Consider the following 26,994-nt stretch of genomic DNA (forward strand, 5'->3'; position numbering starts at 1 on the left):
TTCCCCTGCGTTCCCAGGGCTAGCCTCCCTGCGGTCATGTGACGGCCATATAGTACTACTCTCGCTCGGCTAAAGGACACATCAGCAGCGCCGGCTGCTGCCCCTGCACGGCCGCCCGCCTCCTCGGCCGCCCGCCTGCCCCCTCGGGCCGCCCGCCCGCCTGCCTCCCTCCGCCCCGCCCGAGCGAGCCAGCTCGCTCTAGTTCAAGGGCACGGGGCCCGCCTCTGTTTGGCTTGCCCGCAAAGTTGCTCATTTCATAGCCTTCAGGCGGGATTGTTTTTTTTTTTTTTTTTTTTTTTTTTTTAATTTTTCCCCCCTTTTGGGGTGGTGGTGTGTTTTCCCCCCATCCAAATAGGACCTCTTGCGGATTCGGAATTGGATTGGCGAACCCCTCTCTTTTTGGGGTGCATCCCCCTGCACTAACCCCCATTTTGATTCCTCTCCAATCCCTTCAAATTCTCACGGTGCGCAAAGTTCAGGTAGGAAACTGGTGGGGGGGAGGGGAGAGCCTAGGATCAAACTGGGGAGACGGATAGCGGGTGGAGGGGGAAGAAGTGAGAGGAATCTTAATGGGGACCTGCTTATTTGGAGGGGAAATGAGTGCGGGAAGCTGCTGGGACGTGTGACCCTAGAAACCGAGTGTCCGTGTGAATCTGTTTATGTCTACATGTCTACATTAGCTTCTGGGTCTACGTGTTGTTGTGTCCTTGTGTGTCTGCCTCTACGTATGTGTCTGAGTGTCCCTACATGTTTGTGTGTCTGTGTGTCTGTTATGTGTGTCTACCTCGGAGTGTGTCTCCGTTACGTGTTTGTGTGTCCGTGTGTGTCTGCGTGTCTGTCTTACGTGTATGTGTGCCAATGTGTCTCTCCGGGAGCTTGTATCTCTGGGTGACGTGTTGGAGCGGGGCTCCGGGTCTGTGTGTCCCCGGGGTGCTGGTACGGTGCTGGGTCTCGCTTGCGGTGGCTAGGTAGGTGGGGATACGGTCCACCCGAAGGGGGCTCAGCCCTGGAGGTCGAGCTATTTCCCTGGACCAGCGGAGCCGAGCTAAGGACGCTTTCCCTGGGAAGCGGCCGACGTGTTTACAGCCATATGGGCCCGGGGCGGGGATGGAAGATGGCCTTTGAGCTCCGGCCGGTCGGCCCTCTGGGAGGTGGGTTTTTGGCGTAAACAAGCCAGGCCAGGCCAAGCTCCCTTCTACCGGGACTCCCGGCCACTGACCTGGCCCAGCTGGGGTTTGGGGTCCGGACTGGGGCCAGGTGCCCGGCTTCCCGGGCAGATCGAGCCCTCTGGTCGGTCGGGGCTGGGAGCTGGGGTGCCCGCAGCCTGGGCTAGGAAGGGGGCGCTGCGCAGGAATGCGGCCCTGAGCTGTTTGTGTGTCCAGGTTGCGGGGATGGGGATGGGCGCGCTGGGGGCCAGATGGCAGCAACTCGAAGGATCCAAGCGCCCAACTCCCAGGGTCGGTGTTCGGGGCGCTGGCCGAGAGGAGGGGAGAGCAACTAGAAGAATCCGCTTTTTTGGGGGGGAGGGAGGGGAACCCTTCCCACTTAAACTTCTCCAGATGGCAGGCTGGCAGGCTGCCCGCGGATTGCAATCGCGGGGTTGCGGGAACGCCGCAGCTGGGTTGTTTTGGAGAGAAGGGGTCGGGAAACTGGGGACCGGAGGCGGACGAGTCAGGGGGTGCAGATCGTCTCGCGTGTGCTTGGCCGCTAGCTGTTTTGGTCCTGTTGACAGGAGAAACGGAGAGAGGCAGGGTTACTGTCGGTCATCCCCAGCTCTTTGGGATCAAGGAAAAAAAGAAGGGGGTGGAAGGAAGGGGGGGGGGAGCTTGGACACAGCAACAGCCAACATTTGGTTATGCGCCATCTCTATCGGAACCATTCAGAGCTTCGGGCCCAGCGCTGAACAAGGTGTAATTGACACATACCGGAGGCATTTCGAGATGTTTATTCAGGGAGTGGGAAAGGGAAAAACACACTCACACACACACGCACCCACACGGGCAGCGCTCAGGTGCTCTGTAGCAACCTTTAAAAATAACTCGTGTCTCAGTGGCTGAGAAACGCAGTCCCCCCTCCCCTCCCCCTCCTCCTCTCTCCCATGCCTTGAATCGCGGGGCACATTCTGTGCGAGACCCATTCAGGCCCGGGACATTAGCATAGAAATGCCTGGAGTCGCCTTGTGCTCGATGGCTGAATGCCTGGGGGCCCCAGCGAATGCTGGGGGCAAAGGGAACGGGCATTCATCTTGCATAATGACGCCGGAGCAGGATCCGTCCCAGAGTGTTTCCAACCCTACTGACAAACAAGAGGTGGCGAAGTTCAAAGAGAGCCCTGGGCTGTTCGAGCCCCTCCCTTCGCTGCCTCCAAATCTTCCTCTCTTTCCCAGCCCCTAGCAAATGGGCATCCCGGGGCCCAGCGAAGCCCTGGAAGAAACCTGAACACACCCCCCCCCCCCAATCCCCACCGGGGATTAGGAACCCAGCGCTCGCCTGACTGGGCCTTCCCTTCCAGCCCTCATCCAAGAAGGCTGAGATGGATTTCTTCTTGCCCCTGAGATGGGCAAACGGTTTGGTGAAGACCCCAGGAAGGAAGCGCCGCCAGTGTTTTGGGAAGACTGGTCTGAGAGCATTAATGAAATTCTGACGCACACAACACCCCCCCCCCCAAAAAAAAAAAAGAAGAAAAAAAGGGGGAGGCTTATTTACAGTTGTGGAGTGCTTCTGATTACTCAAGAAGCCAGGCAGCAGGCCAGTTTTCTGAAGGGTGAGATGTTGCTGAAATGTAGGTGCTAATGCTGTGGGACCCTACTGTGCTTTTTTGGCATCTGGAACCAAGTTGATTAGAGACTCTTATTCTGTAAGGAAATCAGACTTCTTCCTCCCCCCTGAATTTTCCTATGAACCTAATGGTAAGCTTTTGGCTTGAGCTACTTTGAGAAGAGATTCCTGCTTCCAGATTAGTTTTGTCCCTCTTTATCTCCTCGTCTACTGCCTCTCCTCCTCCCCACCCCGAAATCTTGTCTTGCCTGAGGGAACCATTAGGGAAAGTTTGGGGATTATGTCTTGGATGGGAAAGGAGCTGTAGCTGGGAGAGAAAGTCTGAATGCCAGGAGACCTAGGTTTGCAAGTCTAGGCTTTGCTGTGGGCAACTAACCCCTCTGAACCTATTTTCCCCTCAGTAAAATGAGGAGACTGGACTAGAAAATCTCTGGGATTTCTTACCTAAAGGAATGTGTAGCAACTCCTCTACCTGCCTCCCGGCACAAACTCCAGATTATAATAGTTGAATCTAAGTATGTAATTTGTATTTTCTTTTAAATGGAGAAAAGTCTCTCACCTCCTAATTGATTTTCCTTTCCTGTAGTCTCTCTTCCCCCTTAATACATTAGTCTGTGACACTACAGTGATCTGCAATTTCCCTTTTAAGCTTGTTCACAAACTGACTATTGTCCCCACTACTTCAAACCTAAAACCCTTTAGGCTGGTATCCAAGGTCTGATCTGCCTCTCCAAATTTCATTCTCTTTCTTCCCCAGCAAATCCAGAAATGAATATGCAATCGTTACCTTTGCTCATTCTTGTTGCCTTCCTCCAGCAATATTTTCCCCCCTTCTTCCTTCTGTCTTGAGTCCTAGAGGGTCCAGTTCAAATCCCACTTGTTTAGGGAACACTTTCTTGTATCAAATTATGGAATGTTAGAACTACGAGGATCCTGCCTAGGGATTCAGCATGTAGGAAGTCATAACTGGAAGAGACCTTAGAAGTCATTTTAGCCAAATTTTCTCACTCTGCAAAGGAACAGGAGACTTTTCAGAGAAATAAGGGCAGGGGGTTTAAACAGATTCATTTTTATAAATTCCTTTTGTGCTCAGTGATTCTAAATTAAGTGACTTGCACAAGGTCACACAGAAAGTTCATGACCTGTATGAGGACTAAAACTTAGTTCTTTCATCTCCCATTCAATAACTCTTTAACCATAGAGCTTCTCTTCTAGTGAAGAGTAAATGATTTTCCTTCTGATTCATCCAGTTGGTTTTTACAAAATATTTGACATTGGATCATGTTCTATCATCTATTATTTATTGTGTTATTTATATATGTTAAGTCACGGATGAAGAGCAGGAAGGTACCTCACAGGTATCTTTTCATTTTACAGATCAGGAAACTGAGGTCCAGAGAGTTTCTTTGTTTGGGAATGCACAGACACATCATCTCCCTTTCTTAACTTCCCTGGCTTTCTTCAAGACTCAGCAAAATACCCTTTTCTATTCCTTCAGCTACTAGTTTGCCCTTTCCATTTGATGTTCTATCTGTTCAGTTGTTTTCAATCCTATCTGACTCTTCAGTCCTATCTGACTCTTTTTCAAGAACCCCTCCCCCCCCAATTTGGGGTTTTCTTGGCAAATATACCAGTGGTTTGCCATTTCCTTCTCCAGTTCATTTTACAGAGTAAGAAACTGAGGCAAATAGGGTGAAGTAGCTTGCCCAGAGTCACAGAGTCAGTAAGTGACTGAGAGTAAATTTGAACTCAGGGCTTCCTGACTCCAGACCCAGCATTCTATTCACTGGGCCACCTAACTACTCACCTTCTATGTACTCTGTATATAACTTTTATATGCCCAATCATTACAATACTGGTCTGTAGGAATGGGGACTCTTCTTATCTTTCTTTCTAATTGATACTTATTGATAGACTGCTCAAGGTCACACAGGTAAGTAAGCATTTGAGGGAGGATTTGAACACAAGCCTTCAGAAGCAGCACCCTTCAACTGAACTATGAAGATCACAATCTCCTCTCTTCTCTCTCATACCATCTGATGCTCAGGCCCAGCCAAGCACAAAATAGGTAACTGCTAGGGGAATTCCAAGAAAAATGTAGTAAGTACTCGTTTCATTTTCCCCATATGCATAGGGATTCCTAGTACTCATTGAAGCAATGGGCTTCCCAGGTACAGGAGAGTGGTCTGGTGTCATGACTGACCTGCTCTTCAGAGATCAGAGGCTCATGTTCAGGATTAAGAAATAGATAATATTATAGAGATCATCTAGTCCCATCTCATTAATTTGCAGAGAAGGAAGTGTGAGGCTCAAGGAAGCTAAAGTAACTGGCTTGGGATTTGACTGTAGGCCTTTGAATTTGAGCCCATTCCATTCTACTGGTCCAGGGGCCAAGAAGAAGGCTATTTATTTATTTTTCAATGTTTATTGTTAGCTTTTGTTTTTATACCAATCTTTATTTGCAAAGGTTCCATCTCTTTTTAAAAGATTGTTTAAAAGAATATATCATTTTCAGTCCAGAGATAGCTGTGCCTACTGGGCCACACAGAGTATTTTATGAGGTCGGGACCTTAAAATGCAACAGCTGTCCAGTGTGGTGACATTACCTAGAGATGGTGATGGAGCCCAAGAACAGCGGAACAAGAAAGTTCTCCGAAGGACTTGTTGCTTTCCAATTCCCATTTCCGCGAGTGTCACAGACCTGAAAATAAAACAAAACAACTCTTTCCTTTCCTTTTTTTTTTTTTTTTTTGAAAGCTGTATATTGTTTCCATTTGCCAACTGATTAAATTGTTCTTGAGCCCTGACATCTCATTAAAGCCAACATCAGGCAGCATTTTGTGAAGAGGCAGAATCATTCTAGTAATTCATTTGAATGAATGTGGATCTCTCCTCAATAGCAGAAACTCTTTTAGGCCCTGTGATCCAGTACCTGGGTTCAAATCCCATCACTTAGCATACCACAGACCAAAGGCAAAAATGCTGCCTTTGAAGCCTGAGGCAATTCTGGCCCTCCCCCTTACCATATGGGCATATTCCATGGGCCTCAGTTTCCTCTTCTCATATTCAGAGAAGATTGGACTAGATGACTTTTAAGATCCAGATTTCCACTTATGGGTTCTATTTTGTCTGAATAAGTGATCTCTTTGGGTCCATCTCTTTCTAATCCTCTTAGACATCCCTTGTGTTTAGTTTTTCTTTTTTCTAGATATATTGGAGATACAAGACACAGTCCTCCCTGTGCATCAGATTCTTATCATTTCACTTTTTTAATTAAAGCTTTTTATTTTTCAAAACATAAGCATGGATAATTCTTCAGCACTAACCTTTGCAAAACTTTGTGTTCCAATTCCTCCCCCCTTTCCCCCAACCCTTCTCCTAGATGGCAAGTAGTCATGTAGAAATGTACATCACTTCCCTTTTTCAATTGCTATTGGGTTGCGGTGGAACACGTGGAGGTTAATAGCAATCAACCCATGGTTCATATGAGCAAATTGCAGGGAGTTTAAGTGCCTTGCCCATGTCGATGATAATTATATAATGATAGAGGTAGGAATCTCAAATCAAGAATTCTAGAGCTAGAGGGAAGTTCAGAGGCATCTAGCTGTTGTTCAGATAGGTAAACTAAGCCTAGGAGATCAAGTGAATTTTCTATAGTCATGCAACACCAGTGCTGGAAACCCAATTTCTAAGCCTTGAAGGATAGACTAGATAGGCAAAAGGAATAGGAAAGAACAGTGTAGTATAGCTGATGGTGTGGCAACTTGGAAGAATGTCCTGTCTTGTGTCTGAATCCCACTTTCTAGTTGTGTGACCTCTGAGAAAGACTTGTATCTGTAAAGGTGATAATCCTTGCACTGCCCATTCCATGGGGCCATCATGAGAAGAGGACTTTACAGACTTCATGCTCTATGTCCACGAGGGTTGTGATGGGGACATATTGGAAAGCAGATTTGAAGCTCATCCCGGATATGATTTGGGTAACTTTCACCATGTCTGGTTAATCTCTTTCCACATATATAAAATGAGAGATGCCGCTGGTCCCTTCTCACTCTAGCACTCGTTGTTCTAAAGCCCTGTCCAGCTCTGACATATTATGTTCCACGATCCCTTCCAGCCCAACATTCTATTTTCTAACCTTGTTCTTCTGGCGCTTAATAGTTTATGTTCTAAGGTTCTTCCTGGTTCTGACAATCCGTGATTTGGGGACTTTCTTTGTAAATTGGAGAACATTTGCTTTGAGGAGGAACAAAATGACATCAAGGCCTGTTTGGATTCCTATTCGTGGGATACACTCTACATCTCTTTCCTACTGTTCATGAGGGTTTCCACTAAGCCAAGTTTTTGAGTTGTCTTGGGCGGGAGCGGGGATGATGACTTGTTTCTATCTTGCCCAAAGTTCTAGAGAACTGGTGGGACATTATCGTAATTCTGATTCTTTGATAGCTCTTTAGGTTGCAGAAATCACTTTCCTTACAGTGGCCCTATTAGATTGTGCAAGTATCATCACCCTCCTCTTAAGGAGGAGAGAACGAGATGGGAAGACTTACCCAAGTGTAGTAGTGGAAATCAATTCTAAGTCCCTTCATTCCTAGCCCAGGGGTTTTTCCCACTCTGGGTGGGCCTAGATCTTCCATCCCTCTCCTTTGGAAATAGCTCATTAGGATGTTTGTTGCGATTCATAAAGGGGGCTTTACCATTTCCATTGTACGGCACAAACTTCACATATGTGTAGCCAAAGTCGGGTAACCTTAGAAGCTTTGGACACAGATTAAATGCATTCCCCTTCCCCCCTTTCCCCTCCCCCTTCCAGCCTTGATAAACAAGACAGCTGCAATGCTTTTGAAGGGGCAAAGTTCCTCTGAGGAGCAGCACTTCTGACCAAGCTGGTTATTGTTGACTCTATACAGAGGGAAGAAAAGTCAGTGTCAGGCCACCAGCAAAATGGCAGTCCAATGGGAGGGAGTGTGGCCCTGATCCATAATGGGTCATTATAGGACTCTAGAACGATCATAGCAGCTTGGAACGGAAAGGGAGCTTAGAGATCATCCAGTACCGCCTTTTCTATATTGTGGACCCCATTGGTAGCCTGAATAAGCCTGTGGACCTCTTCTCAGAATGATGTTTTTAAGTGCATAAAATAAAACACATGGAATTGCAAAGGAAATCAATTTTATAGAAATATAATTACCGAAATGCGTAAGAACCCGAGTTTCCCAATGCCAGGTTAAGAGCCCCTGAATTCTAGTCCAGCTCTCTGATTTTTCAGAAGAGGTATTTGGGGTCCAGAGAAAGAGTTTTGCTTTAGATTAGTGACCTTCCTGGGATTAGAGCAGGAACACTTCTTCTTTATTACACTAATTTCCATTGGGAAGGTACTTCATTCGTGAAAATCCATCCTTTTTGCTTCCATGCTGAGGATACCGTGAAGCTTCCTGCACCCCCTAGGGCTGCCCTTGCAGCCACGAAACCCATGCTTTAGGCCCATAGATGACTCCATGCTCCTCAGTCAGACAGACTACCTGGTCAACCAGGATGTCCCTTTCTGGCAGCCATTTTGAATGACTGTATTCTGCATATTCACTCTGCCTTTCCCGGAGGATGCTGGGAAGGAGCCCTTGTCTGTAGCCCAACGGGCCCAGAGTTGTGAAATGCTTTTGGAAAGGGTTCTTTTGCAAACAGGTGGTGCAATCTTGGAAAATGCTTAGGCAGACACAATTCGCCAGCGATAGAGCCCTAGCTGGGGCAATGTTTGAACTCCCAGCCTGCCTCCTCTGACTGGGCTTGCCGGTGGGCACTGGGAGCCGCGGGCTGACTTCTCTGCCTCTTTGTCCCTTCTCTGCAGGTTTTCGTCTGACCTTGGGACCTCTTAGTCTATGCTGGTGGCCATCCCGGAAGCACTGTTCTAGGAATGGTGGATCACTTGCTCCCGGTGGGGGAGTCCTTCTCAACCACCAAGTTCCCCATTGGCTACCTGGGGGACATGCCGGCTGGCGGGCGGGCTTACCACATGCTGCCCTCTCCGCTGTCAGAGGACGACAGCGACTCCTCCAGCTTCTGCTCTTGTTCCAGCCCCGACTCGCAGGTGCTAGGCTCCAGCTACGGGAGCACCTCAAGCCTTGAGGGCCAGGACAGCATCTTAGACTACCTGCTGTCCCAGGCGACCCTGGGGGGCAGCCCTGTGGCCTGGTGGGACTGGCGAAGGTGCCAGCCCATGGTGAAAGAGGAGCATTTCCGCTTCCCAGACCCAGAAGACATGGGGCTCTTTCAGCCCACCTTGGAAGAGATTGAGGAGTTCCTGGAGGAAAATATGGAGCTGGAACTCAAGGAAGGATCTGAAAACGGGACCAAGGACCTTCGGGTTTGCAACCAGCTCTCTTCTGGGCAGCATAAAGACCACATCCTGCCTGGGGGAAGCTTGAAAGAAAGCAAAACCCCCCAGTCTGGCAGCTCCGCAGAAGGTGCCCACAGCTCCAATGGCACAGCGGCCACCGAGGGTGGGATCCCCGTCATCCTCCAAATCCAACCCATGCAGATCAAACAGGAGTCCAGCACGGGGCCCAGTTCACCAAGCCAGACCCCAGACAACATTAAAATCGCCCAACTCCTCGTCAACATCCAGGGGCAAACCTTTGCGCTGGTGCCACAGATTGTCCAGTCCTCCAACTTGAACTTGCCTTCCAAGTTTGTGCGTATTGCCCCGGTGCCCATTGCAGCCAAGCCCATTGGTCCAGGGGGCATGGTGCCAGGACCCGCAGGGATCCTGGTAGGCCAGAAGTTTCCAAAGAACCCGGCAGCGGAACTCATTAAAATGCACAAATGTACTTTCCCTGGCTGTACCAAGATGTATACCAAGAGCAGCCACCTAAAGGCCCATCTGCGGAGGCACACGGGCGAGAAGCCTTTTGCGTGCACGTGGCCTGGGTGTGGCTGGAGGTCAGTATCTGGGGGTGGGCATGTGGACCACTGCCTATGGTGTGGCGGGCCTGTCCTTCCCAACCAGTTAGGGCCCAGCAGATAGGGCTGTGCTTTCCCCCACAACAACTCTGTAGATAAGGCTCCCCGTTGGTTTCTAACCAAGTCCCCTTCTCCAGAAGAACAGGGTGGCATCTCAAAGCCAAGTGGGACCACTCTCCAGCAGCTGGCGCAAGGCCCCCACAGCTAGAGCTCCTTGTACGTGTGCCTGAGCCACACCGCTTTCCAAAGCAAGAAACCAACTGCTTTCCGGTTTCCTAACACCGACGGGAGGCTTGCCGGAGCTTGCCGTGTGTCGGTTCTCACTTTAGTCTCATTGCAGCAGGAGTGTTTGCTGGGTAGAGAGCTGAGGTGGACACCCTAGGAGTAAACTGGGCAGTAGATATGGAGTCGTCCAAGTTGTAACCAGAATTTGTCTGAGATTTCCAGCCATTGTTGGAAAGGGGGCAAAGTTCATCAGTCAGTCGACCAAACAAATATTTACTGAGTGCCTACTGTGTGCAAGGCCCTGGCCTGTATTCTGGGGGAGGGATGTGGTGGGGAGAGGATCAGCAACAGAGGTGGGGTGGAGAGATCAGTCAGTCATAGCTTCTTCCCTGCAGGAGTTAATAATAATAATAATAATAATAGAGAAGAGATCACAAGATGATCAAGAATATAAGGTAGTATAAAGACTCAGTTGTTGAACCAATACCTCAGATTGATCAACTGTTAGACCTGGAAGTGACTTCGTGCTTTTCATCTAATTCTCCCATTTTATAGATGAGGAAACTTGAGGCTCAAAGGGCTATGATTTGGCCATAGTCACACAACTAAGTAGCAGAGCCAAGGCTTGAACTTCAGGCTATTGATTCCAAGTCTGATGATACTCTTTTGACGAGAGTCTTAACTCCACCATTTTATAGAAGATGAAATAAATCCTAATTAGGGAAAGGAGAAAGTCATCCTGAAAATTAAGCCTGGCTGGGACTACATGCCATATGTTGAATGACTGGTATAGATGTTGTGTACATGAGGAATTCAGAGGACAGAAAAGTCAGTGGTTCCTCTAGAGAGAGTGGGAAGAGGATGTTACGTTGATCTAACCCCTCATTTTTAGGGAGGCTAGGAAACCAGTCCCCAGAGAGGTTATTTTAGCAAAAATCAGAGGCAGTATTTGAACCTAGAGTCAATGTTCTTCACATCGGGCTTGCTGCCTCTAAATCACTATGAACTGGACTAACCAAGGCAGGCTTCATGGAAGAGGTGGTTGAGTAGTTGGTCAAGCCTCGGGGTAGTCCCATCCCAGAGAGAAGGGGTCTCAGAGGTCAAGAGAGTTATACTAGATGGCCTCCAATGTTCCTTCTAGTTCTAAACCTTTTACATGAAATGCCTGTGCTCTGTCTAGGATAACTGAACAGCCCGTGTCCGCAGGTAACAGCACAGGCCGTTCCTCGTGTGCTGGAATCAGTCAGCGTGCAGGAGCAGGGCCATTGCTGGGAGGGGACCGAACTTTTTGCAGGGAGAGATACCCAGAAATTCCAAGCATACCTGAAGGCTTAGGACCATGTAGTCAAACCTCCCTTCATTTTACAGAAAAGGAAACTGAGGTCTCGGGAAGAAAAGTGAACTTCCCAGTAGCATCATCAGGTCTAGAGCTAAACTATCATCAGGCCTATTTCAGTCATCAGCATTTATCATGCCAGCTGGGGCTGTATACTGTGCCCGGCCCAGCCTCACCCAGTAGCAGCCAGGTTTTCCGACTTGGATGAAATATTGTGGGCCTGTCTTGGTGGTTGGGCTTGGAAGAACTTGGTGATTGTGTGCTGAGGAGAGACAAGTAATTTTCCCACCTCCAGATACTAGCATTCTAGGGTTCTCAGTCCACTAGTAGCCTCAGGCAGAGCAAGCTCTGAACAGCTCCCAAATCATTTTGCAAAAAAAAAGCCTCTTTACCTTTTCCAGAAGTTCATCATCCTCTCCAGGACTTCATAGGCATCATGTAATTCCAAAGCCCATGTTCTTTCCCCATGTAGCTCATGCCACAGGAATTTCTAGCCTGGAAGAGTTGTTGGTTTTCCAGGCTCTTGCTTTGGTGTGTGTGTGTGTGTGTGTGTGTGTGTGTGTGTGTGTGTGGTGTGTGCGCGCACATTTTTATGTGTGTGTGTTTATTTGGGATGGGGGGAGTGTTAAATCATTTTCTCTTTGTTAAAGAACATACTTGTCCTTCAAGTTCTTGGAAATAGTAACCCTCTAGGGTCTTCAATGGAATTTGTGATAGTGTTGAACTCTCGGGTGGAGAGGGGTCTGTGTGTGTGTGTGTGTGTGTGTGTGTGTGTGTGTGTACTTGTGTCTGCTAAATTGTGAAAAGTCAAAAGTATCCACTCCCTGATGGGTAATAAACTTCTAGATCCTGCCCTCAGGGAGAACACTTATGTTGAAATGAAAACTCAGTCCCTTTCCATTTAGGGCACACAGTTGGCCCAGAGAGGTGGAACTTTTAAAAAACAATGTCTTTGATTATAAAGGCCCTTTCTGAATGATTACACTTACCCATGACCTTCTGCCACTTCCCTGTAAGCTACTGGTTTAGCAGAGATCAGGAATGGCCATTTTCCAAATTCCCTGGGGACAGAATGCAAGAGAGTTGGAGAAAAATCTCTAGTGATCTGGCACACCCTGCTGCCTCCCCTCCCCCTACGCTTTCCTCAGTATGGGGGTGAGTATATTCCAGGCATATAAATCTCATACTGCCAGTCTAATCTTGGAATGGGCAGAGCTACAAGAGAACTTTGAGATCTTCTAGTGCTGGCACATCATTTACTAGGTAGGAAAACAGGTGTAGAGAGAGAGGAAAGGACCTGTTCAAAGTCACCTAGTTTGTCAGTGGCAGAGTTTCAGCTGAAGCCCAGTCCTCCTTACTGTTATATCACCTCCTTGCAACCCCAAGTTAGGCTCTTTGGTGTGCATACACCAAGTTTCCCTCCTGCAGCAGGGCGCCAAAGAGCAGTGAACCCAGTGAAGGTAGTGGTGTGCCTAAGTGGGAAAACACCTGTGGAGAGAGGAAAGGACCTGTTCAAAGTCATACAGGTGTAGAGAGAAGAAAGGACCTGTTCAGGCATACAAGTATAGAGAGAGGAAAGGACCTGTTCAAAGTCATACAGTTTGTCAATAGCAGAGATGCAGCTGAAGTCTAGAACTACTTACTGTTATATCACCTCCTTGCAACCCCAAGTTAGGCTCTTTGGTGTGCTTACACCAAGCTTTCCTCCTGTAGCAGGGCGCCAAAGAGCAGTGAACCCAGTAAGGGTAAGTGTTGTGCCCTGTTCCTACCTTGACCTTTTGAGGGAACAGCATCTAGATTGCAGATATTGGAGATATCAGAGGCCATCTAGTTCAAACTTTTTATTATATTGATGAGGAAATAGACCTAAAAAGTTTGTGTGACTTGTACAGAGAGTAAGGGGTAGAGCTAAGATTTGAACCCAGGTCCTGACTCTTAATCCAGCACTCTGCTGCACTACTTTCTTTAGTATCCTCCCCTACAAGTTATTTGGGTTCAAATGTCTCCTTTTGAATCCCCCTTTTACTTTGGCTTCAGATCTGACAGTGAGGGTTTGGGAATTGGCAGAACCAGCTTTGTCCCTACAGTAAAATGACTCTAATATCACATGTTATTGCTTGCTCGTTTGAATTAGTATTCATTTGAAAAGGTGCTCAGTGCTTATAGGAGTTTGACCTGTGTTTAGGGTACACTGCCACCAGGTGGTGCCTTGGTCATGACCTCATGATCCAAGATACCCAATTGCTTCTCATAGGCTGGATAACTTGGAGATATAGATTAGTCTTTTATTTAAGTTTGAGGTATGATTATAAAATCAGAGATTCTCAAGCTTTGTGTGAAAAGGAACTACTTTACCTGAAATACCTGAGATCAAGCGGAAAAGTGGAGTGTATAGATGCAAGATTTAACCCAATCCCTCTAAGGAAATCATCCTCCATTGGTGACATCCAACACTAATAATATCTAATGTTTTTATAATACTTTAGGAAACGCTTTTCGTGGTTTTTCCCTTCCATCAGTTTTTGGAGGGACATAGACATTAGCTCCATTTTATAGATAAGGAAACTGAGTTTTAGACATGTGAAATGGCTTCTTCTAGATGGCCCAGCTAATTGGTAGTAGAACCAAGACTTAATCCTAGATCTTCAGATCTAAGACTCTGTCCACTACAAGACTTCTGCCTGAGGGAGCATGGACATAAGCCCAGTGTGGTTGGATCCTACAGCTTCTCCTTCTTGAGGATTGCTGGTAATAAAGTTTCAGCTGCCAATGTGAAGTGGAGGATTGAGGTCACTTGCCTAGATTATTTTTAAGAGTGTTACTTTAGAAAGAATTGTTTTCAGCCTAAACTACTTGATCATTGGGATCTGGGCAATCAACACGAAGGTGAAGCCACCACTTCACCTTGAGAGCTCAGTTTCTTCATCTATACAAAGAAGAATTTAGCCATTCTCTATGACCCTTTCTGGCTCTATTGTGGTAGTCTGTAAATTAAAGGGGACAGATTAAGAAAACCCTTAGAGCTAGAGCTGACCAGAATAGAACAGAGCTCATTGTGAGGTAGCACATTTCCCTTCATTGGAATTGTTCAGGCAGAGCCAGATGGTGTCATGTTGGGGGTGCTATATTATATAGATTCCTATAATAGAGGCTGATGTTTTTTCAAACTGAGAGGTAGCTATCCTTCTTTATGAATGATCAGGACCCCTGATATCTCTTCAAACTGAGAAGTAGTTATCCTTCTTTATGAATGGTCAGGACCACTGATTTCTCCTTAACCTGGGAAGTAGTTATCCTTCTTTATGAATGATCTGGACCATTGATGTCTCTTCATAGTAAGAGGTAGTTTTCCTTCTTTGTGAATGGTCAAGACCATGGATATCTAATCAGTCTGGGAGATAGTTATCTTCCTTCATGAGCATTCCTTATATGCTTCTTTTCTCCCTTTCCTACCCCATGACATAGAACACTTTATTAAAACAACCAAAGCCCACCCCACCCACACTTTGGTCTAATGGAGACTGGTACTGGCCAAGAGAATGCTGGAATATTTGTTTCATGTGATCATAAAATTCCATGAGAGTTGGAAGAGACTTTAAAAGATCATCTAATCCAGTCTCTTTGTTTCCAAATGAGGAAACTGAGGCTTAAAAAAGGAAGTGTCACATCAAGGTCAATTGCAAAAATAGAACTCCTGGGGTTTCTGATCTAGTTTCACTTCTTTCCTAGACCACTCCTTAATGATATTTCCAGCCCATAATAGGTTTTTGGTATTTTTTTGGTGGGGGAGGAAGGATAGAATCGGCTGTAAAATTCCTGAAGTATTCATGACTCAGAATAAAGTTATCTATGAAAACAGAGGCAGGATAATGGAGCTTAAAAGGTTTCTCTCAGCCATGAATCATGGTTCTTTCTTTATATGCTACATTTACGAAAGAATGACATTTTTCCATCCTAAAGTGACAAGATGATGTGGCAAAAGCACCAAATTTGGACTCTGGGTACCTGGCTTTGAATCTCAATTATGTCACTTAATGGTCATGTGACATTGAGCGTCACTTTGCCCATATCAGGCCTTGATTTACTCATTTGCAAGATGACCTTTAAAGTCTTTTCCACCTCCATAATTCAGTGCTCTAAAGTCTCATCTAGTTGGGACATTTTGTGTTCTATCAATGATTCTAATGGTCCTTCTGTGTGAACATTTTGTGTTTTAAAGTACTTTCTTTAAGCTCTAACATTATAGGACACTTTTGTTTTATTATTCAGCCCAGCTAGAGTCAGAAAATCATAAAGATTAGGGATGGTCTTAGTAGATGAAGCATTGTAGAGAAAAATCCCCTTTCTTTCTCAACTTTTAGTTTCTACTCCCTCTCTCACTAGGGTGAGAATTTCTGCCATTTCTTTGCCTGTGGCTTTGTTCCCTAGCAAAATGCAAATCCTCCTGGGATGGGGGGAGCATCATAGGGACAATCGGTCAATCAATAAGCATTTATTAATCACATGCTATGTGCCAAGCACTGGGCTAGGGGCTTAGGATACAAGTGAAAAGAACGAAAGTCTCTACTCATAATGCGTTTCCTTAGATCTAAAAGGATCACCAGTTACCCTCTAACCAAAGATATTAACGGTAAGGCCCATGAATATTTAAAAAATATGTTAATAACTATTTCAGTGTAATTAGTTTACTTTATAATCCTATATATTTTATTTTATTCACTTAATAACATTATTCTGAGAAGATGGTTAAAAGTTTTGCCAGATTGCCAAAGGGGATCCTGAAACACAAAGGTTAAGAACCCCTGATCTACAGCTCTTTGAGTTTACTGATGAGGAAATAGTTCAAGAGAAAGGAAATGGAACCTACAAGGTTACTCAGGTACTAAGTGGCTGCTGAGTGACTCAGACCCAAGGTTCTTTAATTCCAGATCCATCAGTCTTTCCACCGGAATTTCTCTTCCTTGATCCCTTCCTTGTTATGAAGACATGTGTGGCATTTTCTCCTGGAAGAACATTTGAACAGGGGGAGGGAGAGTAGGTAATGAGACATGAGGAGGTGTCAGTGCCCTGGACCTTTGTTGATTACATAATTCTGTCATGGCAGTGACTCACTGAAGGGTCTCCTAGGTGACTGGCCCAAAAGAATTCCTGAAATTTCCAAAGCTCTTTCAGACCTGGGTTCTCACTGGATCCCCACAACATCCCCATAAGAAAGAAGAGGTTATTCTCCCAATTGGACAGAGGAAGAGCCTGAGATCCAAGAAACAGGAAATAGCTCTGATGAGGTTCTGCAGCAAGTGAGTAACAATGCTGGGACTAGAGGAACCCAACTTGCCTCCAGGCACTACACCATGCAGCAAAGATTAAATAGTATCATTTAGCAATAGAAGAACCCTTATCAAGCCTCTGGAGGTGTGAGAAGTGGGATTTCTGCAGACCATGCAGTTTATATTCCAGCGATAGGCCCAAGGAAGCTGAGGTGGCCACTAAAAGGTCATATGCCAGATTCTTCTATGATACAGAATATCAAGCTTCTCTGACCTCCCCCTCCAGCTCTGAGGAAAGCCTCAATAGTAGGGGTCCTCAAACTGCGGCCCCGTGGGCCAGATGAAGCAGCTGAGGATGATTATCCCCCTCACCCAGGGCTATGAAGCTTTTTTATTTAAAGGCCCACAAAACAAAGTTTCTGTTTTTACTATAGTCCGGCCCTCCAACAGTCTGAGGGACAGTGAACTGGCCCCTATTTAAAAAGTTTGAGGACTCCTGCTCAATAGGATAGTAGAAGGTCATCTGATCTCTGCTCAAGCAGCTTGAGTGATGGTGAGTTGTCATGAGTGGGGGTCTATTGATGAACAAAGAATAGTTGCAAACCTCTCCTTTCTCTTGAGATGAAATCTGCCTTCTTCCTTCTTCCCCATTTATGGTCGTTTTTGCTCTCTGTAACCACATACATTAACTTAATCCCTTCTTCCATTTGACAAGCCTGTAGTAATTTGGAGATTTGCTTCTGCACCTTCCACCCTACCTCACCCAATCACATTTTTCCCCCTTCCCAGATCCTTCAACTGAGCATATATATATATATATATATATATATATATATATATATATATATATGTATATTTAAAGGAGTCTTCTAGAGACACTATGCCATAATAAACAAAGGAACTTAAATGCTGGGATTATTAAACCAGTAGACTAGAGATCTGGGGGCCCTTTTGCAGTCCTTTAAATCATAGATGATTGCCCACTTCCTCTCTAATTATAGCCAGTGCTAATGTTGAATAATACTAGCAACTCATATTTATGTAGCTCTTTATAATAGTGACTATATATATACATATGTGTGTGATTTAAGGTGTATAAAATACATTGTATCTTTTGCCATTTGATATATAAAAATAATATAGCTAGGTGACATAGTAGTTGAAATGATGGATTTGGTAGAAAGATGAGAATTCAGAGCTTTCTTTAGGTACTTATTAACTATAGAACCCTGAGAAAACCATTAACTTTTTTTCTGCCTCAGTTTCCTCATCTGTAAAATGGATATAACCATAGCATCCACTCCATACACTTTGTATAAGGATTCAATAATATGATATATGTAAAGTGCTTTGTAAATCTTAAAATATTATATAAATATTAGCTATCTTTATTATTATTATTACGATTACTATTATTGTGTTCCTGAATCTGTGAGGAGAATGTATATTAATGACTGTCCCAAGCAATGGGACCATATTCTCAGATCTCTCCTGAACAGGGGAACAAGCCTGTTTTAGTCTGTCATTCTCTCTTGCCTAGGGTAGCAGTTCTCAAACTTCTGTTCTCAGTATCTTTATAACACTAAAAATTATTGACGATCTGTCCAAATAGTTTTGGTTTATGTGAGTTCTATTTATAAATATTTATCTTACCATTTTTAGATATTTACCATTCTAGAGATAGAAACTAATTTTCAATTTGTAGAGCCTCTGAAAGTTTTAGAGCTCCCCAGGATTCTCTGGAGCATGCTTTGAGAATCACTAGTCTAGGGGTGCTCGCTAGACCTCCAATAGACAAAGACCTTTCAAGTCAATGAAGAGAGAAACCAAAGCTACATGCCCCAGCTAGTCAGGAAGATTGGGTCCCTGGTGTGAGAGCAAGCTAATTGAAAGCTTTCCAGATGAATTCCAGGCTTTGCTTCTAAGTTTGCTTCAGAAAATGCAAGCATGCTAGAGGTGGGCATATTTTTACTTCTAATGAGCAAAAAGGAGGCAATCAGCTCCAGGTATACGATTAACCAAGAGGGGAGAGTGGCCATGAGGATGAGAGGGGTCTTAGCCTGCAGAAGAGAAGCGGGATGTTCGTGTGTGTTTGGGGGTGAGTTGGGCAAAGGTATGATGGCTGTCAGCTGGTACCCAAAGGGTCACTGAGTGGAAGAGGGTTCAATCCAGTCATGTTCTTTTTGTCTCCATAAGGCTGATGGGAAAAGTGGTGAGAGTTACAGGGAGGTGGACTTCAGGTTAGATATAAAGAAGAGCTGGTCAGCAGTCATATGGATTGACTCATAGGAACAAAAGAGACATAGATTTGGAACTAGAAGTGACCTTAGGGGTCCTCAAGTCCAATCACTTCATTTTATAGGAATTTGAGATCCATTGATTTATCCAAGGTTATGCAATTAGTGACAGAGCCAGGACTTAAGTCTAAATCCCTTTTGATCGATCTAAAATATCAGTCATAGATCTAGAAGAGACCTTATAGGTCACTCAATTCTGCCCCATCATTATACAGATAAGGAAATTTAGAACTCAAGGTCACACAGGTAGCAACTGTCAGAAGCAGGATTCGAATACAGGGTTCTGACTCCTGGATCATTGCTCTTTCCACTGAGCCGCATTAAAGCAGAAGCCGGATGGCCACCTACCAGGAACAGGTTAGAAAGGGCTCCTTCGCTGGACAGGGCTGGGATTAGCTGACCTCCAAGAGTCTGTCCTCTAATCTAAGGTCATATGAATCAGCAAAATAAACATCTGGATATATTAATGCAATATTAATTCTAGAAATTGATACCCCAGGATACCTGTCAGGTAAAGGGGTTTACTGAGATAAAATGAGCTTACCAAGATTAAGAAGGAAAAGATTAGATCTGTGTCCCGGATCAGGTCTGCCTTTCCCCAGCACATGAACTGGTTTAAAGAGACAGGATTTGGCTGGTGTGGGTGAGCAGCAGTTGGTCAGTTTAGGCTTCCTGCTGCCATGCTGGGCATCTGTGGGCTGGCCCCAAGAAATGGCTTTCTGCTTTCTGTCCCCATCCTGGCCTTGGGGGCAGGTGTGCGCTAACCTGCTACCCCCTCTCGTGAACAGGTCCCCTGGGTTTGCTCATAAAGCTTCGCATACAAGGTTAATGTTCTTCAAACACCTCTTTCCTTGTGTCACTCCCTTTCTCGAGGGCCTTCAGTGGCCTCCTTCATCCACAAGGCTGAGAGGACAGTGATTATGGCCTCCCCTTAACAAGTGACCGAGACCTCAGATGACATTATTAGGGAGAGTTGGCAGTTAGGGGGAGTGATGTAGGGGGAAAGCTTAATGTATAATTGAATTCAGATTCCAATCCAGCCATGAACATGTCCTTTGACCTTGGAAAATCCTACTGGCTTTTCTGGAAAACACAGTGGTGTCTTCCATCACTATTGATTATTATTGATTGTTATTTGATTTTATTAATTATTGATCATTATCTTTTGATAATTGGTATTACGATGATAAGATGATAAATGATTGAACCATATAAAAGCACTTAGTAGTCATAAGGGATCATCATCCCAGAGGCATAATACTCTATCAGCATCTGGAAAGACAGCCTACTTATTCTTTCTCTTTCAAGGATGAATCCTCATATCTTGTTCCATTTGGTGAGCAATATGTTGGTAATGTTTTTTGAGAAATGCAAAATACTGGAAAGCTACAGACTCTTGTATTCTCCCTGAATGCAGGAATGTCCTTCCCAGCCCTTCACGCATATATACAAGACATTCCTGACAGATGTCAATTCCACTTTTGCTCAACAAAGGTGGCTCACTGCCTCCCAAGGAGACCCATTCTTTTGCTGGAAAGCTTCTTCCTTAAACTAAGTGAAAATGAGCCTCACTGCCGGGTCATTCCACTGAATTGAATTCTGCCCCTGGGAACTAAGAAGCAGGAGCTGGTCCCCATGATACGATGATAGTCCTTTAGGTGTTTGAAGACAGCAGTTAAATTTTCTCCTCTACTTTTATTGAAACCAAGTGTCCCCTGTAACCTGAACATATAATCACATGGCTTCCCATCTCAGCAATCTCTTCTGGTCTTGGGTACATTCACTTATTTTGAAACGGCAAGACTTTAACTTCCCAGTCATCAGAATCATCTTATTAGCCTACTTTCTCTGGGATTACCACACATTTGTACCCTCATTAGCTAAATTTTTCATTTTCTAGCTAGGTTTACAAGAAACCTGTTGTGTAAGTGGAAAGAAAATTGATCTCATCTTAGATCTGGCCCTTATTATAGCTATGTGACTTTGGAATTGACCTCTCTGTTCTCAGTAGGATTGGGTTATTTCTTTATTATTTGCAAGTAGACCTATCACCATATTAAGTGGTTAATTTGAGAAAGACTTAAGGCTTCTGTGTTGGTAGATCGGGAATAAAAAGGAGGTCTTCTATCCTCTCTAATTCATCAAGCATACCACTCTCAGAATCATCCTGTTCTCCACCTTCACTCACTCCACAATGTTTGATAATCACCTATTTCTTTTGAAATCAAATTTTAATTCTCTAGCTTTGCATTCACATCCTTCCATAAGCAAACCTCTCCCCAGTCTTCTTTCCCATTGCTCCCCCACAAACACCCTTGGCTCCAGGCAGACTCATTTCCCCAGTATCCAAATGTTATGCTGTATTCATTCCCATTTACTCTTTTATTTATTTGAACTCTGTCTATCCCTAAAGACCTAGCTTGCATTTCACTTCCTCCCAGAAGTTTTCTCTGACCATCTCCATGTTCCATAATCTCTCCATTTTATGTGCCTCTTCAACACTTACTGTCTCTACTGTTTGGAATTCAGCCTGTAGTAGCATGATTTGGGGAATTCACTAATTATGATGGCTTGTCTTTTCTAGCCTCTTTGACAACAAAAAATCCTACAAATAACTTTCCTGGTCCGGAGTCAGAATAGTGGGATCTGGATCTACCTCTTACTAGCTGTGCGACCCCAGACAAAATACTTGATCATAAAAACAACCGTTCTCTCTCTCTCTCTCTCTTTCTCTCTCTCTCTCTCTCTCTCTCTCTCTCTCTCTTAAAGCACTTGACCGGTCTCAAAGTGTTTCCACAGCCTGTAATCTCATTTGATCTTCACAACCTTCTTTTGGAAAGGCAGGGCAGGGATCATCTCATTCTGAAGAAGAGAAACTAGCCATTGAAGTCCCTTGATTAAGGTCATGGTTAGTGGGAAGGGATGGGCTTTAAATCCCGGTCTAACATTCTTTCCACTGTACCTTGTTTTGTCCCTTGATTCAGGAATGCCCAGCTTTCTCCCAGTCCCACATGTTGGCTTTAAGGAACTGTCCTTTTGTCCACAAGCAACATGCTTAGGGTTTTATTTCCGTGGCCTCAGTAAGCCGATCTGCCCCAGGGGCTCTGGGGAACAGTGTTGCAAAATTCTTGCCTCTCCACTAAGACCTTGGTTATGAGACCCAGTGTATTTTTAACATATTAACTCACACTTCTTCCATGGCTCAAGTAACACACACATTTCAGCCATGTGACACCCCTCCGGCCCCAACAGGGATCCTTTCTAAAGAGATGAACAGCATTTGTTTGGCCTTGTCTCCAACCCCCGTTTGTATCCTAAGGGGCCTATTTAGAGCTTCTTTGGGTAGGGGCTAGCGTGGTGTGAGACCCAGAGAACAGTTTGGGAATCAAGTTGGAGCCTGGCCTGCTTATTGCAGTCCTGGCCAGCCAGAATCAGACCTTTCCAAACTCAATTTCACTTCTCCCATTCAAGACAAAGTTTGGGGAGATAGGAGATCCAAATCCTAATTCCAATTCTGCTACCATATTAATTCTAATGTATGCAGGGAGTCCTCAGTTTCCTCATATTAACAAAGAAGTTTAGACTCTAGGTTTTTTCCAGTTCTGCCATTCCATGTTCTGAGGGCCCTTCCACTTTGGAGTCCATGTTTGCAAGTCCCTTACAGCACTAACATGCTCTGTTCTTAGAGCTCTTCCAGCTTCCACATTCTGTTCTTTCAAGTGCTCTTTCAAGGCTCTAAGACTCCACGATCTCCTTTGTTCTAAAGACCCTTTCAACTTTGATGTTCAGCTTTCTGAAATCCCTTTCAGCACTAACATGCCATGTTCTAGGCTCTGATCCAGCCCCAGCCTTTATTGTTCTTTGGTCCTTTTAGTCTGTTTCCAATATTCTGTCTTCTAAGAGTTCTTCTTTCCATAATGTTCTTGTTCTCAGTAATTTATCCTAAAGCAGTGTTTCCACAAATGCTTTTTTCATGCATGTCCAAGTCTATGTCCAAGTTGCCTTCTAAATTGACATTCTAACTTGACACTTTAAGCTAGAGTAGTCCAGGAGAGCTTCTTGGGTCCCCATGTGCTTCCACATCCTGTTCTAAGTACATTATCTAGATCTCCAGTCTAGAATAGGGGTTTGCTCTCTGTGGACTTAATCATTTCTGCCCTTTTCTTTCCTGTTGATAGCTGATCTATTTCCAAATACATCCGAAGTACCTTCAGATGATAATGAAGAAGGGGCCATGAGGAGGGATGACAAGGACCCATCTGAAATAATTGTAGGAAGCTTAAGGACCCATTGGCCACCTTGGAAGCCTGGCATTGGGGATAAGGAGGAGATTGGGCAGTAATGACTGGGAGGGACTTTCTAGGCTCAGAAAGGTTGTGTTAACAAAGACTTCTTAGGTACTGCCTGGGGATCAGAGCCTGTTACTTTCCTCTTGCTGGAAATACTGTTTTTGGCATTGTTTTCTCTGTTTGTTCTGTGCTTGGTCACACAATCTCTGGTATCTTTCTTTCCAAGCTGGCTTCTGAAGTTGATGTCTGTTTACTCTTCTTAGTAAACAGTATGTCCTTCCCAAATGGAATGAGTCCACTCAGGGGGGAAATCTCTCTGAAAAGTTATCCTCAAATGTTTGAGGTGTGAATTAAGTCCATTGTTCAACTTGTAAGAAGTGGTTTTGTTCGCCAAATCCATGTTTCTGCCTATTTTGTGCCCAAATTTTGAAAAAAAGTCTCCCCACTTTGTTTACTAGGCTGCTTTGGGTAAATAGATGTAAGAGAGACAGCCAGCAGAGAGAGACAGAGAGAGGAGAGAGACAGAGATAGAAAGAGAGAGAGAGAGAGAGAGAGAGAGAGAGAGAGAGAGAGAGAGAGAGAGAGAGAGAAAGAGAGAGAGAGAGAGGGAGAGACAGAGGGAGGGAGACAGAGAGGGGTGGGAGAGAGAAACAGAGACAGAGACAGACACAGAGAGAGACACACACACACACATAGAGACAGAGACAGAGAGACAGACAGAGACAGAGACAGGAGAGAGACAGAGAGAGAAAAAAGAGAGAGAGAGACAGATAGACAGACAGACAGAGGGAGGGAGGGAGTGAGAGAGAGGGAGAGAGAGAGAGAAACAGAGACAGAGACAGACAGAGAGAGAGCCACACACAGAGAGACAGGGACAGAGACAGAGACAGGAGAGAGACAGAGAGAGAGAAAGGAGACAAGATAGAAAGAGAGACAGAGACAGAGAGAGACACACACACAGAGACAGAGACAAAGACAAAGATAGACACACACACATAGAGACAGAGACAGAAAGAGACACGCACAGAGAGACAGAGACAAAGACAAAGATAGACACACACACAGAGACAGAGAGAGAGAGAGAGAGACAGAGACAGAAAGAGAGAGAGAAACAGAAAGAGAGAAAGGGAGAGACAGACACGGAGAGGGAGAGAGCGAGAGAGAAAGAAAGAGAGAGAGAGAGAGAGAGAGAGAAGAGAGAAAGAAGAGACACACACACAGAGACAGAGATAGAGAGACAGAGAGGAGAGAGACAAGATAGAAAGAAAGAGAGACAGAGACAGAGAGACAGAGAGACAGAGACAGAGAGAGGAGAGAGAAGGGAAAGGATTTTGGATATTTGATTCACTTTTCTGTACATAGACACCCAGTTCTTTTAAAATCAGAATAAACTTTTTAGCTTCAGGCTTAAGTAAAATATATCAGCTGGCCACTTCTTGGGTTTGTTCAATGTGAATAAATACTCTGCCCTAAGTGAGGCCCGAGACACCTCTGTGACAAGCCTGAGGGAAGAGAAAGACGAGGGAGATGGGGAGGATTTGTGCTGGGCCTTGGAGGATGGGTAAAATTTTAAGAGGCAGCAATTTTGGGGGAAAAGCCTAAGGAATGGTGTGAGCTGAAGGCGGGGAGTCGGGAAGGTATAGTGGGTATATGAGAAATATTGCGCTGCCTTATTTGACTGGGATATGGGGGCGCACAAAGAGGAATAATGTCAAATTGGGCCAGATCCCCGAGGGCCTTGAATGCCAAGCTCAGGAATTTAGATTTGACTTGCAGCCAGTAAAGACCCAACAAGGTTTTTCCGAGAAAGGGAGAGGTCCAGGACACATGCTGCGAAATGTCAAGTTGGTATCCTTAGCCATATCTAATCATTTTCCACAGTCAGGGCAGAGGCCTGCACTTCTCAGTTTCCTCTTCCCAAAAATGGGAACGGGACCGGCTTCGCCGCCTCCGGGAGACGGAGGGGCGCAGGGCAGCTGGGAGCCCCTGGCCCATCCGCTGGGGGATAGCGCTGTTTCCCGTCCGAGCTGCCTCCTACCAGTGGGAAGGGGAAGAGGGAGGCCGGACCTGCAGCCAGCCCACCTCCTGTGCCAGGAGAGTGGAGAGCATTAGTTTAATTAGACAGTGAAATATAGGGGGAGCAGGAGCGGGAAGCGCCCGCGCCCGAAGACGACGGGCGCTAACTTGGGGAGGGCCGCGGGCCTGGGTGGCCCAGACTCAGTTTCCTCCTCCGGGACGCAAAGAAAGGGGGGAAGGGGGGCTGGGCCAGCCCCGAGGCCCCTCCCGGCCCCGCGTCGAGGTCCCCGTCCTAACCACTGGCTTCTTTTCCCACACCTGGGCAGATTCTCCCGGTCGGACGAGCTCTCCCGACACCGACGCTCCCACTCGGGCGTGAAGCCGTATCAGTGTCCGGTGTGCGAGAAGAAGTTTGCCCGGAGTGACCACTTGTCCAAGCATATCAAGGTGCATCGCTTCCCCCGGAGCAACCGCTCGGTGCGCTCCTCCGTGAATTGACCTGCTCCCCCGCCCGCGCCTCCCACCTCTTGGGCCGAGAACAGCTGACTCCAGCACTTTGTTCACCGTTTTTTATAGCGATAATTTATTTGTCTCCATAACAGGGAACGCTGTTATCTGACACCACCACACATGAATGTTTGTGTCCTCCAAATGGAATTTGAGAATGAAGCTTTTCTGCGGTTATTATTTTTATGCCTGCTCTTCTCCCCCCCACCCCCCTCCCCCTTTCATGTCTTTGCTGCCGCTTCTTCCCTCGGAAATTACAGTGTTTTATTTTAAGCTGTTTTCTTCGGCACAAGGAAAATTTATGGGCTCCTTGTAGCTAGTTAATTACAGTTCTGGCATTCCTGTGGGCTTTGCTCATAAACAGGGCTATTCATTGTGAGTTTTTATTAAGCTGGGCCTATTTGTCCAGTTTGGATATAGCAAATTCCTTTTGGAAAACGAAAACAAGTCCTTTGTGTCCCTATGGTCACTGCCAAGGGCTCTGGTGGGGGAGGGGAAGGAGGGTTTCAGAAACCCCTGTTTCTTTTGATGGGTCTGTACCTCCTACTTGATCCGTCCTGATTCAGGAAGTTTTGTTTTGTTTTGTTTTTTTTAAGTTGAGATTTCAGCTGTTTCCCCCCATCTGGAACTGACAGATATTTCCAAAGGATGAAACCCATAAAAGCCAAGAATTCAGGAAGGAATCAGTGAAAGTGGGTTAAAGGTCATTTCTTTCGAGTCTCATTGGTGGTCATGGATCATGGGCAGGAAGGGACCTTTCTAGGTCACCCCTATTCCCATTATACAGATGAGGAAGTAAAAAAACAAAGATGAAGCAGTTCCTCCATGGTCACTCTAGGAATAAATGTCTAAGACAGGATTTGAACAGAGTTCCTATTGCAGTCCAGCACCTGCCCCCGCCCCCATTTTTGCCTCTATCCCCGCAGAGACTATCTGTCCTGTTTTCCATGGATTTTGTTTGTGAAGGGGGCCAGTCCCCTAACCTGGTCTGCAGCCCAGTAGAGAATATAGTGTGGGAGATTCCTGGAGAATGTCTCTGGGAGAAGATGGCATGGGTGCTCGTGGGCCCACCTCCATCCTGAAGAGGTCAGCCCCATGTTGGGTACAGCAGAACCTGGCTTTTATGATGCTCTGTTATAGTTCCAGCAGCCCCCTGAGCCTCGATGGGTAAGAAGAAATGAATAAATAAATAAAACAAATCATTGTAGATTCCTGTTGGTGGGTGCTTATCATGCAAGCCTGTGTGTATGTGTATGTTTGTGTATGAGCAAGAGAGAGAGAGAGAGAGAGAGAGAGAGAGAGAGAGAGAGAGAGAGAGAGAGA

The 26,994-nt window shown here is 45.6% G+C and overlaps 1 protein-coding gene across 1 annotated transcript; it reads left to right on the forward strand.

The window, feature by feature from the left end:
- On the forward strand, positions 1–26,878 carry KLF15 (KLF transcription factor 15). The gene is made up of 3 exons (XM_051983046.1): positions 1–479; positions 8,623–9,713; positions 25,491–26,878. Exons 2-3 carry the CDS (start codon positions 8,689–8,691, stop codon positions 25,660–25,662), a joined length of 1,197 nt encoding a protein of 398 aa, XP_051839006.1. The 5' UTR covers positions 1–479; positions 8,623–8,688; the 3' UTR covers positions 25,663–26,878.
- The last annotated feature ends 116 nt before the right edge of the window (positions 26,879–26,994 follow it).

This window comes from Antechinus flavipes, chromosome 1, assembly GCF_016432865.1.
Source record: "Antechinus flavipes isolate AdamAnt ecotype Samford, QLD, Australia chromosome 1, AdamAnt_v2, whole genome shotgun sequence".
Taxonomy (NCBI): domain Eukaryota; kingdom Metazoa; phylum Chordata; class Mammalia; order Dasyuromorphia; family Dasyuridae; genus Antechinus; species Antechinus flavipes.

What these genes read in the sequence shown, in the direction of transcription:
- KLF15 (XM_051983046.1), top strand. Translation starts at nt 8,689, where the DNA reads ATGGTGGATCACTTGCTCCCGGTGGGGGAGTCCTTCTCAACCACCAAG. An exon ending in TGGCCTGGGTGTGGCTGGAG is followed by an intron (nt 9,714 to 25,490) that starts GTCAGTATCTGG and finishes ACACCTGGGCAG; the next exon opens with ATTCTCCCGGTCGGACGAGC.